Below are 19924 nucleotides of genomic sequence, written 5' to 3'. Positions count from 1 at the left end.
TTTTGTCTCACTCGCTACCTTTGATGTGTGGAAGACGCAAAGCCTTTGCCGTGGCAGAGAGCACAAGGGTCCCACAGCTACCCAAAGGTGTGTGTCGACGTGTGCGGACGCATTTATGAATCTGAATTTCTTGTCAGTGTCTACAAGGGCACAATCATGCTCGTCATTTGGGGTCTTTTCAGAAATATGTGCCCATGTGACAAGTTTTTTGTCAGTTTTGTTGGGAGAAATTAGGAAAGCAACGACTGAAGTGCATCCTGGTCCCGGTTACATGCTGGCATTCCGACATCCCAAAATTCTGACATACCGCTATTCCGACATACCGCCATTCCGACATGTCACCATTCCGACATACCGCTATTCCGACATGCGAACGTTCAGCCATTCCAACAAAGTTTCGTCCCGGCATTCCGACAAGACTAATACTAACCCAACCCATAACTCTAACCCTAACCTTAACCCTTTTAAAAGATATGTCGGAATGGCAACACGTTTAAAAAACGAAAAAATACCGCCATTCCGACCTTAGGAGGAAAAATTTGTCGGAATGGTGGGACGTTTAATTAAAGATATAAGCATTGTCATTCCGACAATTAGGGCCTCATGTCGGAATGGCGACATGTCGGAATGGCGGTTGCCCCCCCGGTCCCCTTGAAACGGCTCTTCCGCTGTTGTCCTCCCACCATTTGTCTCCGTTACACCGCACAGGTGGCGACTCCCTTTATTATTGGATGTCAGAGAAAGGTCAGACCTCTCACACACACTTAGGAGTTTATTGTGGAAAAGGTCAGCAGTGCACACGGGGGTAAGGGAGAGGCAGGGAGAGTCAAACAGTCTGAAAAACACAAACAAAAAAACAGATAAACAGTCGTGTGGGTGGACAGCAGTGCGTGATCACGGAAAGGTTAACATCCTCAAAGATGAGTTCATGCATGCAGAGGAAGGAATACTCACATTTACATACACATACTTAAATGTGCTTATGTTCATAAATAGAAGGAGTTTACATTATTAATGATTTTCGTTCAGTTGGACTTTTAGTTATTGGCTCGGTCGGTGCATCAACTCTCATCCTCATTTCAGCTTTTAGGTGGTCATCTTCGTGTGAGAGCGAGAGTGTAAATATTACATCACACAAAGGAGTTCACAGGCAGGAAGCCTCCTGCTCATAAAGGATGTGAGCTTTTAATGCAGCACCTTGAGAAGTAAAAAAAGCTAAATTAATACTCCTGGGAGCTGCTTTGAAATGTTTGAGGTCTTAGCAAGCCTTTTTTGACTCAAAAACCAGGCTTTAGATTCCCCTACCTGAGGTTATATCGTCTCCTCCAGTTACATGCATCACATTAATACAATAATACAACACAGTTTTAGTTAGTTTTTGTCACTCTTCCAGATTTAATGTCCACAATTTACTGCACCGTGATCTGCTCACATTATTTTCTTTACTTGAAAAGTCTATTTTTGAGCAGCCCTGCTTCCTCCTACTGATTTTTTTTAATTCATTGACAGCTTCCAATACATTCAGACTGACAAAAACTGATTTTCCACATTAATGTCACACTTTAAATGTCTGACGTGAAAAAACATGAACTGTCTACCAGCTAAAACTGTGGTTAGGACCCCATCCAGTGGCAGAAATGCTGCTGTACACAAAATGATTGCACATAAAGTATTAAAACGCATTATAATTCTTCTCCAACCACAAAAAACTTTACATGTTTATTTAAATGTTTCTGCTCGAACAGTAAAACATGTGAGAAGGTTTATGATTTGTTTATTGGGAATTATGTTGTAGAATAGTTGATATAATTTCATAGCAGTGGCATCAACAAAAGCATAAAATAACAAAAAATATGCGAGAATTATGCTCAAACCTCGAGCTCTGCAATATATTTACTTACTGACAGACTTTAAGTCCAGACAGGCCGTCTTTATGTCGACTCTGAGAGGTGGACTTGTTCCTGTGTGTGTGTGTGTGTGTGTGTGTGTGTGTGTGTGTGTGTCTGTGTGTCAGAGCTCCAGCGCAGAGAGAAGTGGTTACCTTGAGCCCGATGCTTGCCTCCATTCATATTCCTCTTTTGGAAAAAAACGGTCTGTGAAAGAAACTCTTGTTCACTTTCACGTTGAGTCGAGAGATTCTGAGGTCAGAGACACTCAGACGTTCAGCTCATCAGCAGCTCACTGCTCACACTGCAGGTACATCTAACCTTTCTATGGCTATTGACAATACTTATTTATTCAGTTAAGATTTACACAAGTGGCAAAGGGCTGCAGATGCTCTTTCATTTGATTAATCCCATGCATGTGTGTGTGTTTCTGTGTTGCATGTTTATGATTCATGACTTTTCTTATTAAAACTCCAAACTTACATTATTTGTTTGACTTCTTATAGACATGAGGTTTTTGATCTTGTTTGCTCTTTTGTGTGGTAAGTCAGACAACTTCATTAATGACTACATGTTTTTGAATCTACTTGTGCTTAATAAAAATGTGTTGATGTTTTTTGACCAGAGCTGCACAATTATCATCACAGATATTATGATTGTGGTATGATTTGCTAAGTTTCAGTATCACGATTTCATTATCGCTCAAACTATTAAAAAACCATAATGACGGGACATTTTTGGGGGGTCTGTACCAAACAGACAAAACAAGATTTGTCAGCCAGGGCATCTCTGCAGCATTACTTCATTATAATGTTGCTTTGTCGTACTTTAACTCTGATATTTCGATAATTGTGCAGCCAGTTAAGGCTGTGGGAATCAACTTGAATTCTCCAACTGAGCAATGTAACCTGCTTATCTTAAATAAAAGTGGATTAATCCTGTAATTACATTATTTACAAACATTATGAACCATTAAAGATAAAAAAAAATTCTAAAAACACTTTTTCATTAGAGGAAATTTACATGACTTGATTATTTGAAATTAAAACTCTGTTACCTGTATCAATATTTTAATATTATGTTATTACTGTTACATCATATTGATTATAACTATAACATGTTATAGTTATAATTACACTATATCCCTTTTTTCTTTGGTTGCAATCGATATCTCTCACCTAAACATCCAAACATGCATACTAACACCATCTAATATCTTATGATTTCTACTCCTTGACTTTTTTTTCTTTTATGTCATGCTTTATCACTGATTAAAAAAAAAATATATTATTCTTCAACACTGAAAATGTTTTGTCTTGTCTTTTTAAAATACGTATCTATTTTCAGGGGTTTTTGCCGCCCCCTTCGTGGAGGAAGAGGAGGCAAAGAGATTCATCCGACTGAAGAGGCAGTCAGGATACTGGGACCCACACCACTCCCAGAACCAGTGGGGCTACACCATTCAGGAACAGGTAAAACTGCACTGTGGTGTGAACCTGATTCACAACCAGTGAAAACAAAAGCCAAGACATTTTCATTTATTAAAGAGGCATTACTATGACAAAGTGTCTTTCTTCCTCAGGCAAGCGAGTACTGGACGGCTCTACGAACAGATGCTCAGTACTACATGGACATGAGTAACCTGATGTTTGACCGCTCTGTGGCTACGTGAGTGACGTAATCAGCAGTAAAGCACGCACCAGTTTTAATAATTTTTTCATGCTCTCTCTTCTGTCTGGTTATGTTGCAGGGAAAACACCAGGCTGTATATGGAGATGCTGCGCAATGCTCGAGCTCACCTGGACAGCCAGACGGGTGGACACAGATAATAACACAAATAATGTGGTTAAAGCTCAATGATTCATCCGGAAATACAATTTAATATATTCTGCCTCAACCATGAATTACTTTCATGAAGGAATGTATTAGTTTTGCCTTTAGATACTGTATCTGTATTACGTGGACGTGGTTCAAAGGGTGTATATGATGATGTTTTTGTTTTTTTGTAAACAAACAACAATACATATATTAAAACCTAATTTCCATTGTCCATTTTAATAGATAAAATAAACAGGATTAATATCCCATGATGTCAGACAGGTATCAAGACAGAGTTCAACAGAAACAATTCATAAACATGTGCCAATTCTTGCTAAAACAAAAAAACAATATTGGTTTGGTTTAGTTTGGTTAAATGCTGCAGTTGCATACATCTTTATATAATATGGTAATGAATGATATTATATATTCATATGAAACATTTGTGAAATAGTTATTTTATGAGTGTATGGAATATTTTAGAACAATGACGCCAACAATAACACATTTTACTCAATAGAAGTTGGAATAAAAGCAAATGAAATGATTCTTGAAGTGTCTTGTCTTAAACGTATCCCATGCAGTTAATGAAAATATGTTGAACACTGGAATAAGGATTCAAACGAGAAACATATAATCTCTGTCTTGCATTTCATATTCAATTTTAATACATGAGGAGAGAATATAAGAATTTATTTCACTAATTTCTTTCGGGGAAAAAAGAATAAACACTTGTTCTGTGTTGTTGTTTCTTTTAAAAGGACATTTTCTGCATCTCTCTGGTTCACCACTGGGTGGAGCTGCCACTTCACCCATGCTATCTATACAGTGTTTGTATGTTTTCTTATCTGTGTGTCCGTTTGAGGGGGAATAAATGTTTTAATTGAACAGCAGCAGAGATAAACATGATTACGTATATCAGAACAACATTGTACTTTAAAGACGAAAAGTCGAAATGTATTTCCCTTTATTTATTCATTACACTTTACATTGTGTTGCTTGAAATTGTTTCACTAACTGCTGTGATCAATATATAGGGATTTTTTGAAGACGGTGAGAAAGACGAGTATTTTGGAGAAAAACTAATACAAGCTGTTAGGATACAACATCACAGATTAGATCCCTGATCAATCATTTAATGGCTTTATTCCCCTGATGTATAGTTAAGTCTTGAGAGATTTTGCAAAATATATAAAAGGATGTTGTGTTTCTAATGAATTAAGAAGGTAGTTCAAAGTTGTCGGTGCCTTGAGAGATTAAATAAGTTATTTTTCTTACAATATACACTGACTAAAAAACTTAAAAGTAGTTACAGTAAGAGGTAATTTGTGCTTCAGGTAAGTGCTAACAAAAGCAACCTGTGACAGAATATATGTATGAGTGATACCTTGACATTGGGGAATTTAAGATAGTTTTTAAGTTCTGGTAAACCGCACCATCACAGAGCATAATTTGCTGCGACCAGGTGAAAATGATAAATCAACTGCAATTAAGTGCCTAAGTGGAATAAGTACATAAATCATTTCATTTTATGCTAAATGAAGTTGGTCTATGTTTCTTTTAACTTTACATTAAATACCTTTCTTAAATGACCGGTATGTTTCTTCAAGTGTTTTGATGGCTGCATGCTACTTAATGCCACTATGTGCAGAATCTGAAGTGTTACGACTTTGGCAATAAACTGGCTGAAAAGCAACACAGGTTGCAACATTGTCCCATTTGTCTGTAAACAAAACTTGATGCCATCATAATAATTAACTGTAATGTGCAGAAAAACGATAAACATACTGACTTCATGGCATACAGAAGACTTTGAACAGCGAGTCTAAAGAAGAAACCTAACCAACTACAAATCTGAGAGTCAAAGTTCTTGTGTGGCTTCGTCTTGCTCAGTGGTTTGCAGATTCTTGGAGCTGGATCGTCAGTTGCGTGTGAAAAGGGTGCGTTATTGCTACTAGTTTGAAGGTGGGTCCTCACTTGCAGGTGGAGGAAGGACTTTCATGAACTTCTGCAGAGCTGGAGTGAAGATGAGGATGGTGCCCAGTATTGAAACAGTGAGGAAAGCCCACAGGAAGATCCTGTCCAACACCTGGGCCACAAACTTCCAGTCTTGCACCACCTGGGGAATAGAAAAAATGGGAGATGGTGTGACAGAAACATAAACATTAAACGTACAATGTGTAACTTGTGCCACTAGGGGGCTCTCTGTCAAACTAAAACAAAGACATTTGCAGAGTCTTGTTTTGGGAGGACTGTTATAATAATTATGTAAAATCTTTTTTGAGTAATACGATCTGGCCAAACCCACCTCCCGGATGAAGTGTTCTTTGCGAATATGTCTGCTGATGTAGCGCACTGAGTAGATGGCCTTGTCCAACATGGTCGCCCAGGCCTCTTCCTCCTTCCCATCAGAAGTCGTCTGTCCATGGGATGAGCTGTTCGCCTTCCCGCCTCCTCTCCGACCTCCAGAGCGAGTCTTCAGCTCAGGGCTTTCAGGGGCCAGCTCTGGGTAGTGGTAGCGGTCGGTGTGTCCACGCATGCAGAGCAACCTGGGCAGTTTCTGGAGGAAGAGATTACGAACCCACGGCGACATGGGGTGGTAGGTGGCTGACGAGCGGTGGTGCACGTTGATGACGAAGACGGTGACGATGATTGAGAGCGTGACAAAGATCATGATGAAGAGCAGGTACTCTCCGATGAGTGGGATCACCTTGGAGGAGGAGGGGATGATTTCTTCTATGACCAGGAGGAACACAGTGAGCGACACGAGGACAGAGGTAGACAGTGACAGCTTCTCTCCTTCGTCTGAGGGAAGGTAAAACACCAGGACAGTCAGGAAGGACAAACCCAAACAAGGGATGATGAGGAAGAGGGTGTAGAACAACGGCAACCTCTTCAGAATGAAGGAATACGTGAGGAAGGGGTACGAATACATGCCGTCCCTCCTGGTCCCTCTGGCACCGGTGGCACTGAGGATCTCCCACTCCCCGTTATCGAAAAAGTCCTTCCGATCGACATGGGTGTCTATCAGAATCAGGTCCACCATGTTCCCGTCGTATGTCCAGGAGCCAAATTTCATGGTGCAGTTCTGGCGGTCGAAGGGGAAGAAGGTGACATCCATAGTGCAGGCTGATTTGTAACTGGCAGGGGGCGTCCAGGTGATGGCACCATTGTACCTGACAATGGCTTTGGTCATCAGGGAGCCCTCAAACCGCCCATCAGCACTGAAGAAACATTGAGAAAAAAGGCAGTTTCTTAGTAATTTAAGTTTTACATGAAGGTCTATCAGTCTGTTCCTGTCAGATGTGTCTTACTTCTCATACAGGACGATGTCCGGGAGCCAGATATTTTCAGAGGGAACTCTGATCGAAGTGATTCCTCCGTATTTCTCTGGATTCCATCGCAGCTTGTTATCGATCCACTCCTGCTCAGAATAAACACAGGACACAGGATGAAGTCTTATTAAACCTACACAGCACTAAGCAATGCCATATAGTGTTTGTTTGCATTTATAAGCTAAAAAAATGTGAGGCGTCTTTTAATAAGTTCTCTGTCCCTGGACTTGGATCACATCCACCAGTGTTTCCTATGTCTCCCATATGTGTCTGCTTTTCTGATTGAACTTATAATATAAAAAACAACAAATAAACACTAAAGTAAACAAACTTTTCATAAGGCTTGTTTATAAGGGAATAAAGGTTGTAATAAATATGCCAAGTTAATGTTATTGGAGAATGTTTTCCAAAAACCTGAGGGTCAGGTGATAAGGTGGTTTATATCTCTATATGAAGGTGTCCAGTTTGGTGTCCATCACAGGAGCTATCTCTTAGTGTCTCTGCAGTGTATTCTGGGCAGGCGAGGTTATAAATAAGGGCAGGATTCTCATGTGATCTTGGAAATCCAGCTGCCTCTCAACATGATTTGGGCAGCAGACCTTCTTACAACTTTATCACCTAACGTAATAGCTACTGTTGGTGACGTTATTTCATCACATCAGTAAGTTAAAGGGGCACTATGTAGTCTAATACAAACTTCCATAACTGAATAAACAAGCTGTTCAACACCGTTTGAAGCTAGAAAGGTGGCAGGGTCCGCCAAATATAAACAAAGTATAACAGTGTGAAATTGTGTTGTCCTTTAAGGTCAGTTTGTTTAATCAGTTTATTCAGTCATGAAAGCGAAGACAGTTTGTTTATTTAATTTGTTTACGTATAAAAATGTCAGTTCATGAAGATCTTTCTCTTCTGATTAAAATTTCTTCCCGAAAACTGCGTAGTGCACCTTTAAAGAACTCATCGTTGACCTCTGGTTTCACGCTGGATACAAACAATGGCCTTCTGAATCCTGTGTCTGTTCTGCTCAACCGTCAATCCCCGACCTCCTCCAGATAACTAAAGCCACTAGAGGTCGCTGCCTTATAACAAACATAAATACGGGGTCGTAATAAGCTGCTTTTATTCTGATGAGGACAGGATCCACATGAAGTACAGTACGATGTGGTTATTTTAAACCATTTCCTCATTGAATTAACACAACAACAACTGTTGACTGTGAAATAAACCATTACCGCATGTACTGTGGTGAAAGATTCTGGTCGCCCATCCCTAATATAAACATTTCTCAGATGTAACAGGAAACCGGAGTTCATCCAGAACTTGTGCTGAACTTAAGTTGTGTTTAAATTGATATCTGTATTTCTGTAAAAGACATGAGAATACAAACAGATTGTATCCATACAGCCTCAGTTCATATTTGTGTTTTGCTCACCTGCCACAGCCAAACGTTAGTCGTCATTAGCTGGTTCTTCTCATCCTAAAACAGACAAAGATATTTGAGAGAGATAAGAAGCCAGAAGCACGAGAACAGTGTAGGTTATCGGATATACGTCAACATCCACGACAGGCAGATATTGGTGGTTTAAGATCATCTGAATCAACAATATCAGCTATCTCCACGTGAACACATTTATCTCTACTAACAAGAAGCAAGGAAATATACTGCATTTTTGGGGGTTTTATGTGATGTGACTTGTTTACAGCCTGACTATTTCTGATCTGGGTTCTTCCATCATGACGTTAGATTTGATTAGCGGACAAGACGAGAAACTAAATCATTTTTTTCCTTTTCCAAGAAATCAGACCGCGTCTCATTTACCTGTCTCTGCCACTTCCTTGGCAAACAAGACGGAGAAACATGAAACCAGAGGTGGGTGCAGTGAACCAAGAAGGAGCAATATGAATGCAGTGAGAAGTAAATAGATGAAGACAGGAATAGAGGGATGGAGAGTGGTTAACACAGGTTTATTTACACATCAGTGGAGGCAAGATTGAATAATAAGGGGCAGACTGGGAGAGAAATAAATCTGGCTGAGCAATATACGAAGATGTTGCTGTTCAGCGTATCCAGACCAGGCCTGAGCTGTCAAACCGAGTTGGATGTTTTGGAGATCACATAGAGCAGAGGTGAACCATAATCTAATACAGAGCCATGCAGCAGCCCACGGAGGCTCGAGGGACGCTCATAGTGTAACCAAGCTGCTGTGCCTCTGCCTAGCTTTCCTCGTCAAAATCCAACAGATCATCAACCTAAATCTTTCCTCTCTGCAGACCCATTAGAGGGGCTTTGTTTAATTCATCACTTATTGTCTTCGCCGAGCAGGAGTGGTAGGCGGAAGGACCCGAAGACTTGAATCCAAACTGGTTTGCGATGAATATTTCAAGCCGAGAAGAGTGGCTCCTCCATTAGCATCCTCCGTTTTCTCCTCTCGAACACCTAAACCATCTCAACCTATCACAGCCCAGCCTCTGAAATATTAAAGGAACACTCCAGAGAGAGGCTGTGTGTTTGTAGATATGAAGAGAGTGTTCCAGATCTATTTCAGGACCGAGGAAAAAAAGCTCCACACTGTGAAGCTGCCACCGGCCTGTTTGGTTTCAGCACCACGGACAGAGACGCTGCTCTGCTGAGACGGAAGAATAAAGGAAGAAACGACCACATACTGTACAATGTGGCTCACAGATGTTGGACTTTCATGTCTCATTCTCACTCTCTTTTGACTTTTGATAGAAGGATTTTTATAGGGCCACTTGAGGCTGGCAAGTTTCTTTTGCGGTTAGAGTAACAGTTCACACAAAATATGTTATTTACACTCTTTTTCAAGCCGAAAACTTAACTGTTGCTGCTAAGCTCAAACTGTTAGCACACATACTGTCTGAAGTCACAAGCTCGACTGCATATAGAGGATGTAAACAACACAATTTCAAATCAGAGCTCTATGGAGCCATTTTATGTTGTTTTTTTTCTGGTGGTTTGTAACTAGAAAGGTACTCAGTAGAGTGCATACCTCCGCAGAGGCCCAACAGGCCCCATTTTAAACCACCCATAACTGCATAATCATAATTGAAACTCACCCAGTGTAGGATCTGCATCAAATTGTACTCCCTCATAGATACTAGCCTCCTAAATACAATTCATTTTTGTCATCAAGATCCATGATCCATGCATTATTCCCCGAGAAACGAAAGAAAATGTTGAAAAACGGACTGATATTGACGCCCAGTGCAACAAGAACTGAGCTCTGTGGCACAAAGGAATACACAAACACGCTTTGACTACGCAGATAATACTGGCTAGACGGATTTATTCATTGTTGGTTTGGCTCTTATCATGTGTTTTATTGACAATAAGAACAATGAGGAATATCTCCAGACTTAGCCTTTAAAATGTGAGTCATGTTGATATTAAATATAGGATTAAAGTACATCACACAAGAAGGCAATCAATGAATAATACAATATAAGAAAGGTGGAATTATTAAAAAGAGTTTATTGTAGTGGGCCGGCCAAATCTTTAAAAGAGTAGGCAGCTTTCTTGATGATTCAGCCACTACAATTAAGGCATTTTAGTTTCTTCCCTCATGTATGACGTGTTCTTACATTTGGAGTGCCTCTCTGGTTTTTTATCCCTGTTTTTCAGGGGCACCCGACACATTTTTGATCTCCGTTGGGTCATATAGAGCAACCAGCCATCTCTTTTCCTTATAGGATTAAAGTGTTGGGTTTAACCCCTTTAATGTCAAACTGTGTTTCCCGTTAAGTAGCTTCGAGACTAGAGGAAATGTTTTTCCTGCTGTGTTTGTCACGTTCATATTCTATATCTGGTCCCTGAAGCTGTTACATTCTTATATCCAGCAACATATTTTTAATACATGATGACACAGGTGACATAAAGCCTGATGCCCGTGTGAATGACTTCTTCACGAGTGGGGTCACGAGTGATTCTGGAGACATCGTTAGGATTTGGTTTAGATTAAGGTAAAGAAAAAGGCTGAGATGTGTAGGTGCAATCGGTGTAAGGGTTGGGAGTATAAGACAATAAATCTGGTCATGAACACATAAGTGGATGTGTGTTTGTGATTTCAGGTGCATTCTTACCACATCAACCAGCTGCGAGATCTTCAGTCCGAAGCGTACTTTAATCGTGCCGTTGGAGTGCTGGATGGGCCTGACCCAGCGCTGGTAGCCTTGGAAAAGGTTCCTCAGCAGAAGGTCCTCCATCTCCGCCAAGGACACAAACTCACTTTGACCTGGAACAAAGAGAAGACATGTGGATCAACAACTGTTACAATACTTACTCATGTTGAGTACCCTTTTGTCATGAATTTTCTTTGAAACATCCTTGTCATGGTTTGGTTTTTTAGTTCAGTCATTTCCTGTTTTATTTTGTAGGTTTCCTCCTCATGTGTCTTTTTCCTGCCCCTTTTCTGTGTACACCTGTGTTTCGTTAGTTAATCAGTCACTGTGTACTTAACTCAGTGTTTCCCCTCAGTCTGTGCTGGATTTTCTCAGTTCCTGTGTCTGTTCCTTGTGTGTCCTCTGTGGCTTTCAAAGTTTTTGTATTTTTCACCAGTTTTGCTTTTTTATGCTTATACTTTAGATTTTGGGGGGATTTAAGCTTTGTTAATGAAGCTCTCCTTTTGTTTTTTGTTTTTTTTGCCTCTCTGTGTCTCACGTTTGGGTCTATTTTTGCTAAACTCTAACTACCTTTAAACATGCGTGTGGTGCTTCTTTCATTTAAGTCGGTCCTTGAATGTCGGGCTACATTCGGAAACGTACAGTCTGAATGTTAACTACAATTGGGTTGGCGGCAGCACCTTTCTTGCTCCTCATGAGGTGACATTCGAGAGAGATTTAACAAAAAGGAAAGATGGCTAAAACCTTGAAAGCAGTATAGTTGCTGGGGAGAAGGACATCTGGAAAACCCTGCTAAGCCTGTTGCCACCGCAACCAGACCCCAGATAAGAGGAAGACAATGGACGGATGGATGGAAAACCTTGAAAGCAGTATGGACACTAACTCAGCTGCCAAAGAAAAGAAAATGAGCAAACAAAAGAGTCTAAAACAAGCTGTTTCCCTCCAAATCCAGCTAATCTTCATCCATAAGAAGCCACATAAGAACCATAACTTCCAGCTGTGACACTACAACAGACACTGATGAGTGAACGATGCAGCTCTGCACTGAGTAACAAATGGAGGGGGAGGGGACAGAGATAATATAGCTGTGTCCGGAAGCCGGGCAGTCAGCATCATCATCATCAGTCTGCCTGTGGCGACATGAGGTCTCTGGGGGAACAGAGACAGTAATATTGACAAGAGACAGCTGTAATGTCAAACACAGGGGACGTCAAGTGCAGGAGCTCGTGTGTGTGGTGAGGACGAGTGTGTTGTTGTTTCACCTCTGGCTTCACATCTGTGTGAACATAAAACCACCTACTGTAATCAGTTACGAGGTATTTTTAATCTCGCTGGATCACCTCTGTCTGTGCTTTCAAGGACTCTCATTGAGAGGTGCTGAGAGCGACACTGATATCCAACACCTGCGTTCCGGTTCTGTTTGTCCCCATGACCCGCGGACTTCAGGACAAACAGTGCTATTGCTGATCTGATGTGCTGCTTAAAATCTCATTTGGATGATGCAGCAGCGCAGGAATAACCCCAATAACATCTAATTAGTTTAGTTACTTATGTTTCTATTTGCTTTCCTGTCCTTAAAATCCTTAAAGGTGCATTACGTAGATTTGGGGAGGATATTCCAATCATTTACTGATTTCTCTGTGTCTAAACAAACTCTCTTTGTTTTCATGAATTAATAAACTGAATATACAAACTGAGCTTAAACAACAACACAATTTCATGCTGTTTGACTTTGTTTATATGTGGCGGACCCTGCCACCTTTCTAGATCCAGTGTTCTGGGGACATTATTTCCTCTGAGAACAGCTTGTTTATTCACTTATGGAGTTTGTGTTATTACAGTAACACTGCAAATATTAAAATTCAGATTTTTATTTTATTTTAGTGCAGCTTCAAGTTAACCCTTTAAATCTTCATCCTAAGACTGAATTGCATTAGTTTCTACCAGAAAGTAACGGGCATGAAAGGATTACAGGGGAAGTAATAAACAACAAATTGCTGTAGAGTTACAATAATACAGTAGTTTTTGGATAAGCAGTTGAACTTTTTGGATAACAAGGTCATCAGAGGTTGTTCCTGGAGCTGATTTCAGTCTTAGTCAGACATGAACGTTGCACCACATGGTCTGTCTGTGGAGCGCCTGTTCCCCACAATGAAACGATGGGATGTGATATGTAGAAAAAAAACATATCAGAGTTTTCTTACCGGTGATATCGGCGAGGAACACCGGGCAGGACGCCGACAAGAGGAGGAGGAGGACGACCGTCAACTTCATGTTTCCTCCCGGTCCGACCGAGCGCTCCTGCAGCCTGCGCTCACTATGGGCTGTTCAGCTGGAGAGGATCACTGTGCGCGCACCGAGATGGCACCGAGGCTCCCATCAGTAGTTCTCAATACCAGGCGGGGAAAAAACGCACAAGCCCTCTGCTGCGGTCTCACACGGAGCAGGGAGCCGGTGTGAGGGTGCGTGTGGCCGGTGTCCGTGTGCTGTGACTCCGGTAGAGGCGTCACGGGGAGCGGCGGGCAGCGGAGCGGCTCTCAGGAGGAGGAGGAGGAGGTGGGAGGAGGAAGGAGGAGGAGGAGGGAGGGATGCCTGGGTTGGGCTGAGTTCAGAAGCTGGAAAGTAAAATTTTTTATCTCATTTATTTGTCTCGTTTTATTATATTTATGTTACTCATGGATGGACATTGTGACATTTACGCATTTTCCAAAGCTCCTAGAGGAGCTGTCAACAAGACATTGGTTTTGTTTCCTTTTTAATAGAATCGTGATGTGTTGTAATTCAGTTATTGTGTCACAAAAGCTGAATGTCATGAAACATACATTAACTTATTCCCAGTAGAGGGCTCCATGTCCCCCAGTGACAGAGGGCAGATGTTGAGGGGTTCAGCTGTGTGTCTCAATCAAAGCGATGGATGGATGGATGGATGTGCATGTCAGTGTCGCTGCTCCTCCACTGGAGAGCGCTAATGACAACACTAACCCGGGACATCATGTTAATATTATGACAGCACAGGCCTTTTCTGATGTGTAAAGATCCCCTCCAGACACGAGTGGAGGCATAGTAATACTCTAAATATTAAATAATGTTCATTTCAAAAGTGCATGTGTAAAGGAGTAAGATGCACACATCATTCTGCACAGTGAAGCGCAAATATCTCAGTGGAGCAACAATAAGCAAACATATTTTTGAGTGGAACAGGAAACAGCTAAGATAACTTTAATCTATGATTTAGAGATTACGTAACAGGCATGTGATGGAAACTGACTGTAGCCTGGTAATCTAATTTAAAGTCACGGTCAAGCTCAAGTGTCTCACTGTGTCAGATTTATAGCGACATTATCAAGGTTCATATGCATTATTTTTTTTGTTTTACCACCTTATCAATCATGACAGTCATTCAATAGGCCTGGAGTGGCTTCTTCTTCTTTGGCTATAATCATATTTGCTGTTACTGACTGTGTTCATGGAGTTAAAAAAACCTACTTGGATCAACAACCACGCAGGAAAAATAACATCCACCACATAGTCCTCTATCAGGTCTGTACACACCGGAGCCTTCACACCCTCCAGAAGTCATTCCAGCTCCTCGCAGCAGACTGTCTATATAAAAACCCTCTCACCACGACTAATATATAAAAAATTATGTTCATATGAACCTCAACTAACATGATAAAGAGGTTATGAAGGATCAGGATCAGCTATTTTTTCCTACATGTATGTTTTAAGTAACATTTAAACATATTAGTTCAGTACAATAAGCATTGATGTCAGAGCTGGCCTTGGAAAAATGTAATCAGGCATGCACAATTCACCTTGCACATGCCCACACAGCGTGAAACACACACTTCTGCGTAGGTGTCTCCATGTTGTGTCCCATCACTGCATCAGCTGCCGTGACGGACAGTTTCTCAGACAGTGCACACCCTGACATGTCTCACAGCCAGATGTTTCCAGTGGCAGACAGTCAGGTGTAAGGGCAATTGAATGTGTTTCTCTGTCTGTGTTCATGTATCTACAGATGGAGCAAATGTGAGAGCGGTGACCAGCACAGGTTGCACAGCCTCATGGGAACACCGTCAAAGACCTGAGTGTATCTATTCGTGAGGTGTTGTTGTCAGCGCAGAAGGTGGAGTGACCGAATGCTGCAGCGCTGGTTCAGAGAGGAACAAACTGAAGACAGATAGAAATTACTATAAATCATCAGTTATATAACACTTTGATCATTTTGTAAAGCTATTGGGAATTTTATCAGCTCTCTCGCAAGAAAGAGCAAAATGGAAAGAACAGGAAAAAGACAAACACAGACTATACATGAGTAGCACTGCAGCAATCTGCATAAAGGACAAGCAAACGACAACAGAAGGACTGATTCACGCACCAAGAAAGAGAGATGGAAAGAAACGAGAATGAAAGTGTGAAAAAGAGAGCTAAGAGCAACATAAAGTCATTAACATCCCCCCACACAGACACACACTGATGGCGACGGTAGCGGTGGTTTATACAGTAAATCACAGCTGAGAACAACAACACTTGCGACAAAGAACTGCGTGCTGAGAAATCTGTACTGTGCCGCCAGCTGACTTCCAACGGAGTGTGGAAAATGTTTAGCTGAGGTGAGAAATAAGCTGCTGATGGAAATAGATGGGATCGACAGTTTATTGTCCTCAGATTTGGCAGCTTCTTGTATAAAGGGAAATAACTCTCCAAAATACTTGTTTTTAGCAAGGTAACAAGCTAACACACACACCTCGAAAACATCAGGAGCAAGTTCTAACTCACGGATGAAGAAAATCATTGATAGTATGGATTTTTTTTTTTTTTTTTCAGGTTTAGGTTAACGCTGCAACAGCCCAAAACACTCCCATTAGGAAAAACTTGCAAATACAGACACGACAAACCCTGAAAACACATGCAACGGAAAAATGCTGCGTGTCCAGTTGCCCCAACGGAAGAACTCCGGGTCTCTAGGGGGCGCTACCCATTGCTTGAATGTATTATTCGTTTTGTTATTTATAGAAAACATCTGTTGTGTCGTCACATTAAACTGCTGTTCTTCTTTTAATTGCTTCACGTTCCTCTAAACAGAAACTCTCTGTCCTGCTGTGTGTTTAGCTCGGCTGTAAGCTATCAGCTTCAGTAACTGTTGGCTCCCTTAGCCAAGCAAACTGCAGGACCGGTCGCTCACCTGCTGCTAACATAAAACTGTGGACGAAACAGCAAGAAGGAAAGATAGTGTGCTGAAGGGTTGTCAAATTACGGTTTCGATTTTGTGATTTTGGATAACGGTCCTCAAAAGTCAGGGAAGTCAGACATGGAATACACTCAACATAGGCACACAGGACTCCAACACACTCTCACACACACACGTGCATATATTCTGCAGCTAACCAGCCATGAAGCACAAATTTTCCTCTTTTATATTTTTATTCCTTCCTCACCCTCCTCTCTTTCTGTCTCCCCCCTCTCTCTGTCACACCCTCCCTCCCCCACCTTGTGTTCCCCTCTTTTCCTCCTCCATGAGTTGAAGTGACGGGGATAACGGGAGGCTGATTATCACAATGAAATTATCCTGATTTTCTGCTCCACTTGGAGCCGTGGGGCGGGCAGCTGCTGCCTCCGAGATCGTCCCGTCCGCCTCGCTTCTAATCATTCGGAAACATAAATTCTCGCGGGCTGGAAACCTGCCGGTCCCTTCCCAGACGACTGTGGGCAGCTGCACAGTGTGCGAGCATGTTTATGTGTTAGCTAATGTGTGTGTGAGAAGACGGAAAGTGAAGAGAGAGCACATTTCCTGCATCTGTGTGTGTGTGTGTGTGTGTGTTTACCAAATGCTACAACTTGTGTGTGTTGTTTTGGTTTTCTTGAGCTCATAATTAAAGTCTGCATAATTTGGCTTGGCGCAGGAATATTAAATAAATAAATAAGAGGAAACAGTCCTGTCTCAGGAGGCCCACGGGTTTAATCTTAATCTGTTTGTTATTTGAAGGAGTTTAAAAAAGTGGCGATAAAGGCGGCAAAGGGAATCAAATCTCACACAAGCTTCAAAGAGAAACACAAAGTCACTGGGCTCACACGTGCTAATGCTATTAGCCCACTAATGCTACCACCAGCACTTTAAGTGAAAACCTGATAACCTTGTTAGCTTTCGATGGAAACCTGAGGAGCTTTTAGAGGATGCAAACTATTAAGTGATCTGACGCAAAGTTCCCCACTAATCAATAATGCAAGAGGTCATTTATTTGATATTTCAAACATCATAAAGTACCAAAGATCCACAGAGCAAAACAGATGGAAAGATTCTGAGCAGATCAGAGAAGAAAAAGTTACAAAGGCATGAAGAAAGGAAAAGGAAAGTAAGGGATTAAGAGAAAGTTGCCACTCAGTGCATCCAGGATGGATGACCTTTAGCGTCAGCCTCCAGTGTGGAGGCAAACTGAGCTTTCTCACTCAGCAGACGCACACACACAAAATATTCATTGACCACTAACATGATACTTGAATCAAGACGTCCCACTCTTGGTCTTGTTTTGTTCTCGTGTGACTGACGTGATACGAAGAAAAAAAGGCCTCTGATTGTTTGAAACTCAAGCCTGTCAGGCAGAGTTACAATGCTGTCTCCTGCAGATAACGCACTGCAGGGATGACTAAGGAGCCATAATCATGAGCAACAGCAACGTAAAATAATAATGGTGTGTGTGTGTAACAATACAGCTCTTGCTTCACTAAGTATTTCAAGTGGTTAACGCTGCTTTTTTTTCTTTTGGACAATCACCAGGTCAAAAGGTTGTTCATGACCAAATACCTGAAAATCTAAAGACATTCCCATTCAAATCATCTGTACTTTGTGTTTGGTGCTGCTAAACATCATGATGTTACAGTGACATTAACATTATAAGCATGTTGTTGCCCTTTACATTTAGCTCAGAGCGCCACAGTGAAGCCTCACAAAACTCTTCGTCTTGTTATAACATTATTTGTAATAAATAATGTAGCCAAAACTAGTCAGGTTCAAATGCAAACGTCATCTTGACTTACTTGATTGGTCTTTCAGGCAGCAGTCAAGACCCCTGACAGCGGCTATGTTGATGTATATGATATAATTGTGCCCTCTAGCATTTAATGTATGTACATATGTGCTGTGAATGAGACCCATGAGAGGCATAATTGATAATGCCTCCCATGGGGTATGACATAAATTTTTAGCCCCACATATTTGTATTGTGTGTCTGTGTATCGTGTGTGTGTGTGTGTGTGTGTGTCAGTGAGTGATTGAACTCCGGCTCACCAAAGATGTTGTCGTCAGATGTGAGTCAGCTGTGCTTCTGTGTGCATGTGTGTGTGTGTGTGTCTCATCTGTATTTGTGCATATATGCATGAGTGTCTCTTTGTATTTATTTGTGTTATTTGTGATGTGCACGTATGCAAAAGTGTGACTGTCCACCTGTATGTAAATCTCCATTTGAATATTTTTGTCTCCGTCTGTTTTATCGGCCTGCACGCGCTGTGTATTTGCGAGTGTGTCTGTGTGTGTGTGGGTCTGCATCACTGTATATAGGCATGTATGTACTGTATGGATGTATGTGTGCGTGTTCCAGTGATGTGGTTGCTCCTCCGGGCTTTGCACCCTGGGCTGTCAACAGAGAGGACGGCTGTGTGTGTGTGTGTGTGTGTGTGTGTGTGTGTGTGTGTGTGTCTGTGTGAGGAGTTCACTGCACTTGCTGTCTCAGGAGAAATCAGTCTCCATTTCTCATCTAGAGTCACAGAAATGTTGTGTAACCTTCAATTGCCTCTGGACATGACAGACAGATAATGAGGAACCTTCTGTCATGCACACACATATGCAGTGTGTCACATGAAGCCTGAGCGATGGCATCAGAAAAGTCTTGAAGAAGACTTCGCATTGTGTTTCCATCCTCGGCCTGGTTCCTAACATACAGCGCATACGGACAGATGAATGACGTAATTGTAATTTGTCATCCATACGTATTAACAGCAAATGCAAAAGAGGTCACTTTTATGTGTTTTCTGGGTTTATGTGTTGTCTTTTCCCTCCTGTTTTCTTGTGTTCTTGTGCAGTCTGCTTTCCTTCATCACCTGCACAACATCTCCTTTGTGCTTTTCCACTCATTACCCCACCTGTGTTTCTCCACCTCTCTCCACCTGCATCTCATCCCCTTGTTAGTTCAGTCTGTATTTAAGTCCAGTTTTGTAGTTCAGTTTTTGTGGAGTCATCCTTTGTGTTTCCCTCTTCCTGCCATTGTGTTCCCTGTTCCTGCCGGCGTGTTTTCCAGTTCCTACCATTGGGTTTCCCTGTTCCTGCCGTTGTGTTTTCCTTTTCCTGCTGTTGTTTCCCCTTTCCTGCTGCTGTGTTTCTCTTTTCCTGACATTGTTTCCCTCATCCTGCTGTTGTGTTTCCCTTTTCCTGCTGTTGTTTCCCTGTCCCTGCTGTTGTGTTTCCCTGTTCCTGCCGTTGTCTTTTTCTGTTCCTGTCGTTGTATTTCCCTGTTCCTGCCATTGCTTGTGAAAAAAAAAAAATTATCCATTAATATTCCTGCCTGCTGTCTCATGCATTTGGGTCCACCTTCTTTCTTCTCAGCATGACACAGTCGTTCTGGCCTCTAAAATCAAACATGTTGTTCAAAAATGAAGATCACTTGATTTCCACCAACCTTGTCTTTGTTTCTTCATCCAAAAACGCTGGGGTTCAATCCCTTTTGTTTTTAGTCTTGTTTTTATAACATACAT

At 41.6% G+C, this 19924-nt stretch overlaps 2 protein-coding genes across 3 annotated transcripts; one reads left to right on the top strand and one right to left on the bottom strand.

Moving 5' to 3' along the window:
- Positions 1–2394: 2394 nt before the first annotated feature.
- LOC311257860 (uncharacterized protein C3orf85-like) lies at positions 2395–3823 on the top strand (the record flags this gene model as incomplete). Its single annotated transcript, XM_084353800.1, has 4 exons — positions 2395–2428; positions 3234–3358; positions 3469–3554; positions 3637–3823. 4 exons carry the CDS (start codon positions 2395–2397, stop codon positions 3713–3715), a joined length of 324 nt encoding a protein of 107 aa, XP_084209926.1. The 3' UTR covers positions 3716–3823.
- A 99-nt stretch (positions 3824–3922) lies between these two features.
- Positions 3923–13676, bottom strand: LOC311257859 (neuronal acetylcholine receptor subunit non-alpha-2-like). 2 transcript variants are annotated; one of them, XM_084353798.1, is made up of 6 exons: positions 13381–13676; positions 11138–11289; positions 8472–8516; positions 7019–7128; positions 6013–6928; positions 3923–5823 (listed from the first exon to the last, which is right to left on the bottom strand). In XM_084353798.1, exons 1-6 carry the CDS (start codon positions 13448–13450, stop codon positions 5659–5661), a joined length of 1458 nt encoding a protein of 485 aa, XP_084209924.1. In that variant the 5' UTR covers positions 13451–13676; the 3' UTR covers positions 3923–5658. The 2 variants fall into 2 exon arrangements, with proteins under 2 accessions (XP_084209924.1, XP_084209925.1); XM_084353799.1 differs by lacking the exons at positions 11138–11289; positions 13381–13676 and adding an exon at positions 8859–8920.
- Positions 13677–19924: the final 6248 nt, after the last annotated feature.

This window comes from Pagrus pagrus (assembly GCF_965226575.1).
Source record: "Pagrus pagrus genome assembly, chromosome: 5".
In the NCBI taxonomy this organism is placed as follows: Eukaryota; Metazoa; Chordata; class Actinopteri; order Spariformes; family Sparidae; genus Pagrus; species Pagrus pagrus.
Note: the sequence above shows the minus strand (reverse complement) of the source record. Positions and strands in the feature narration are given on the sequence as shown.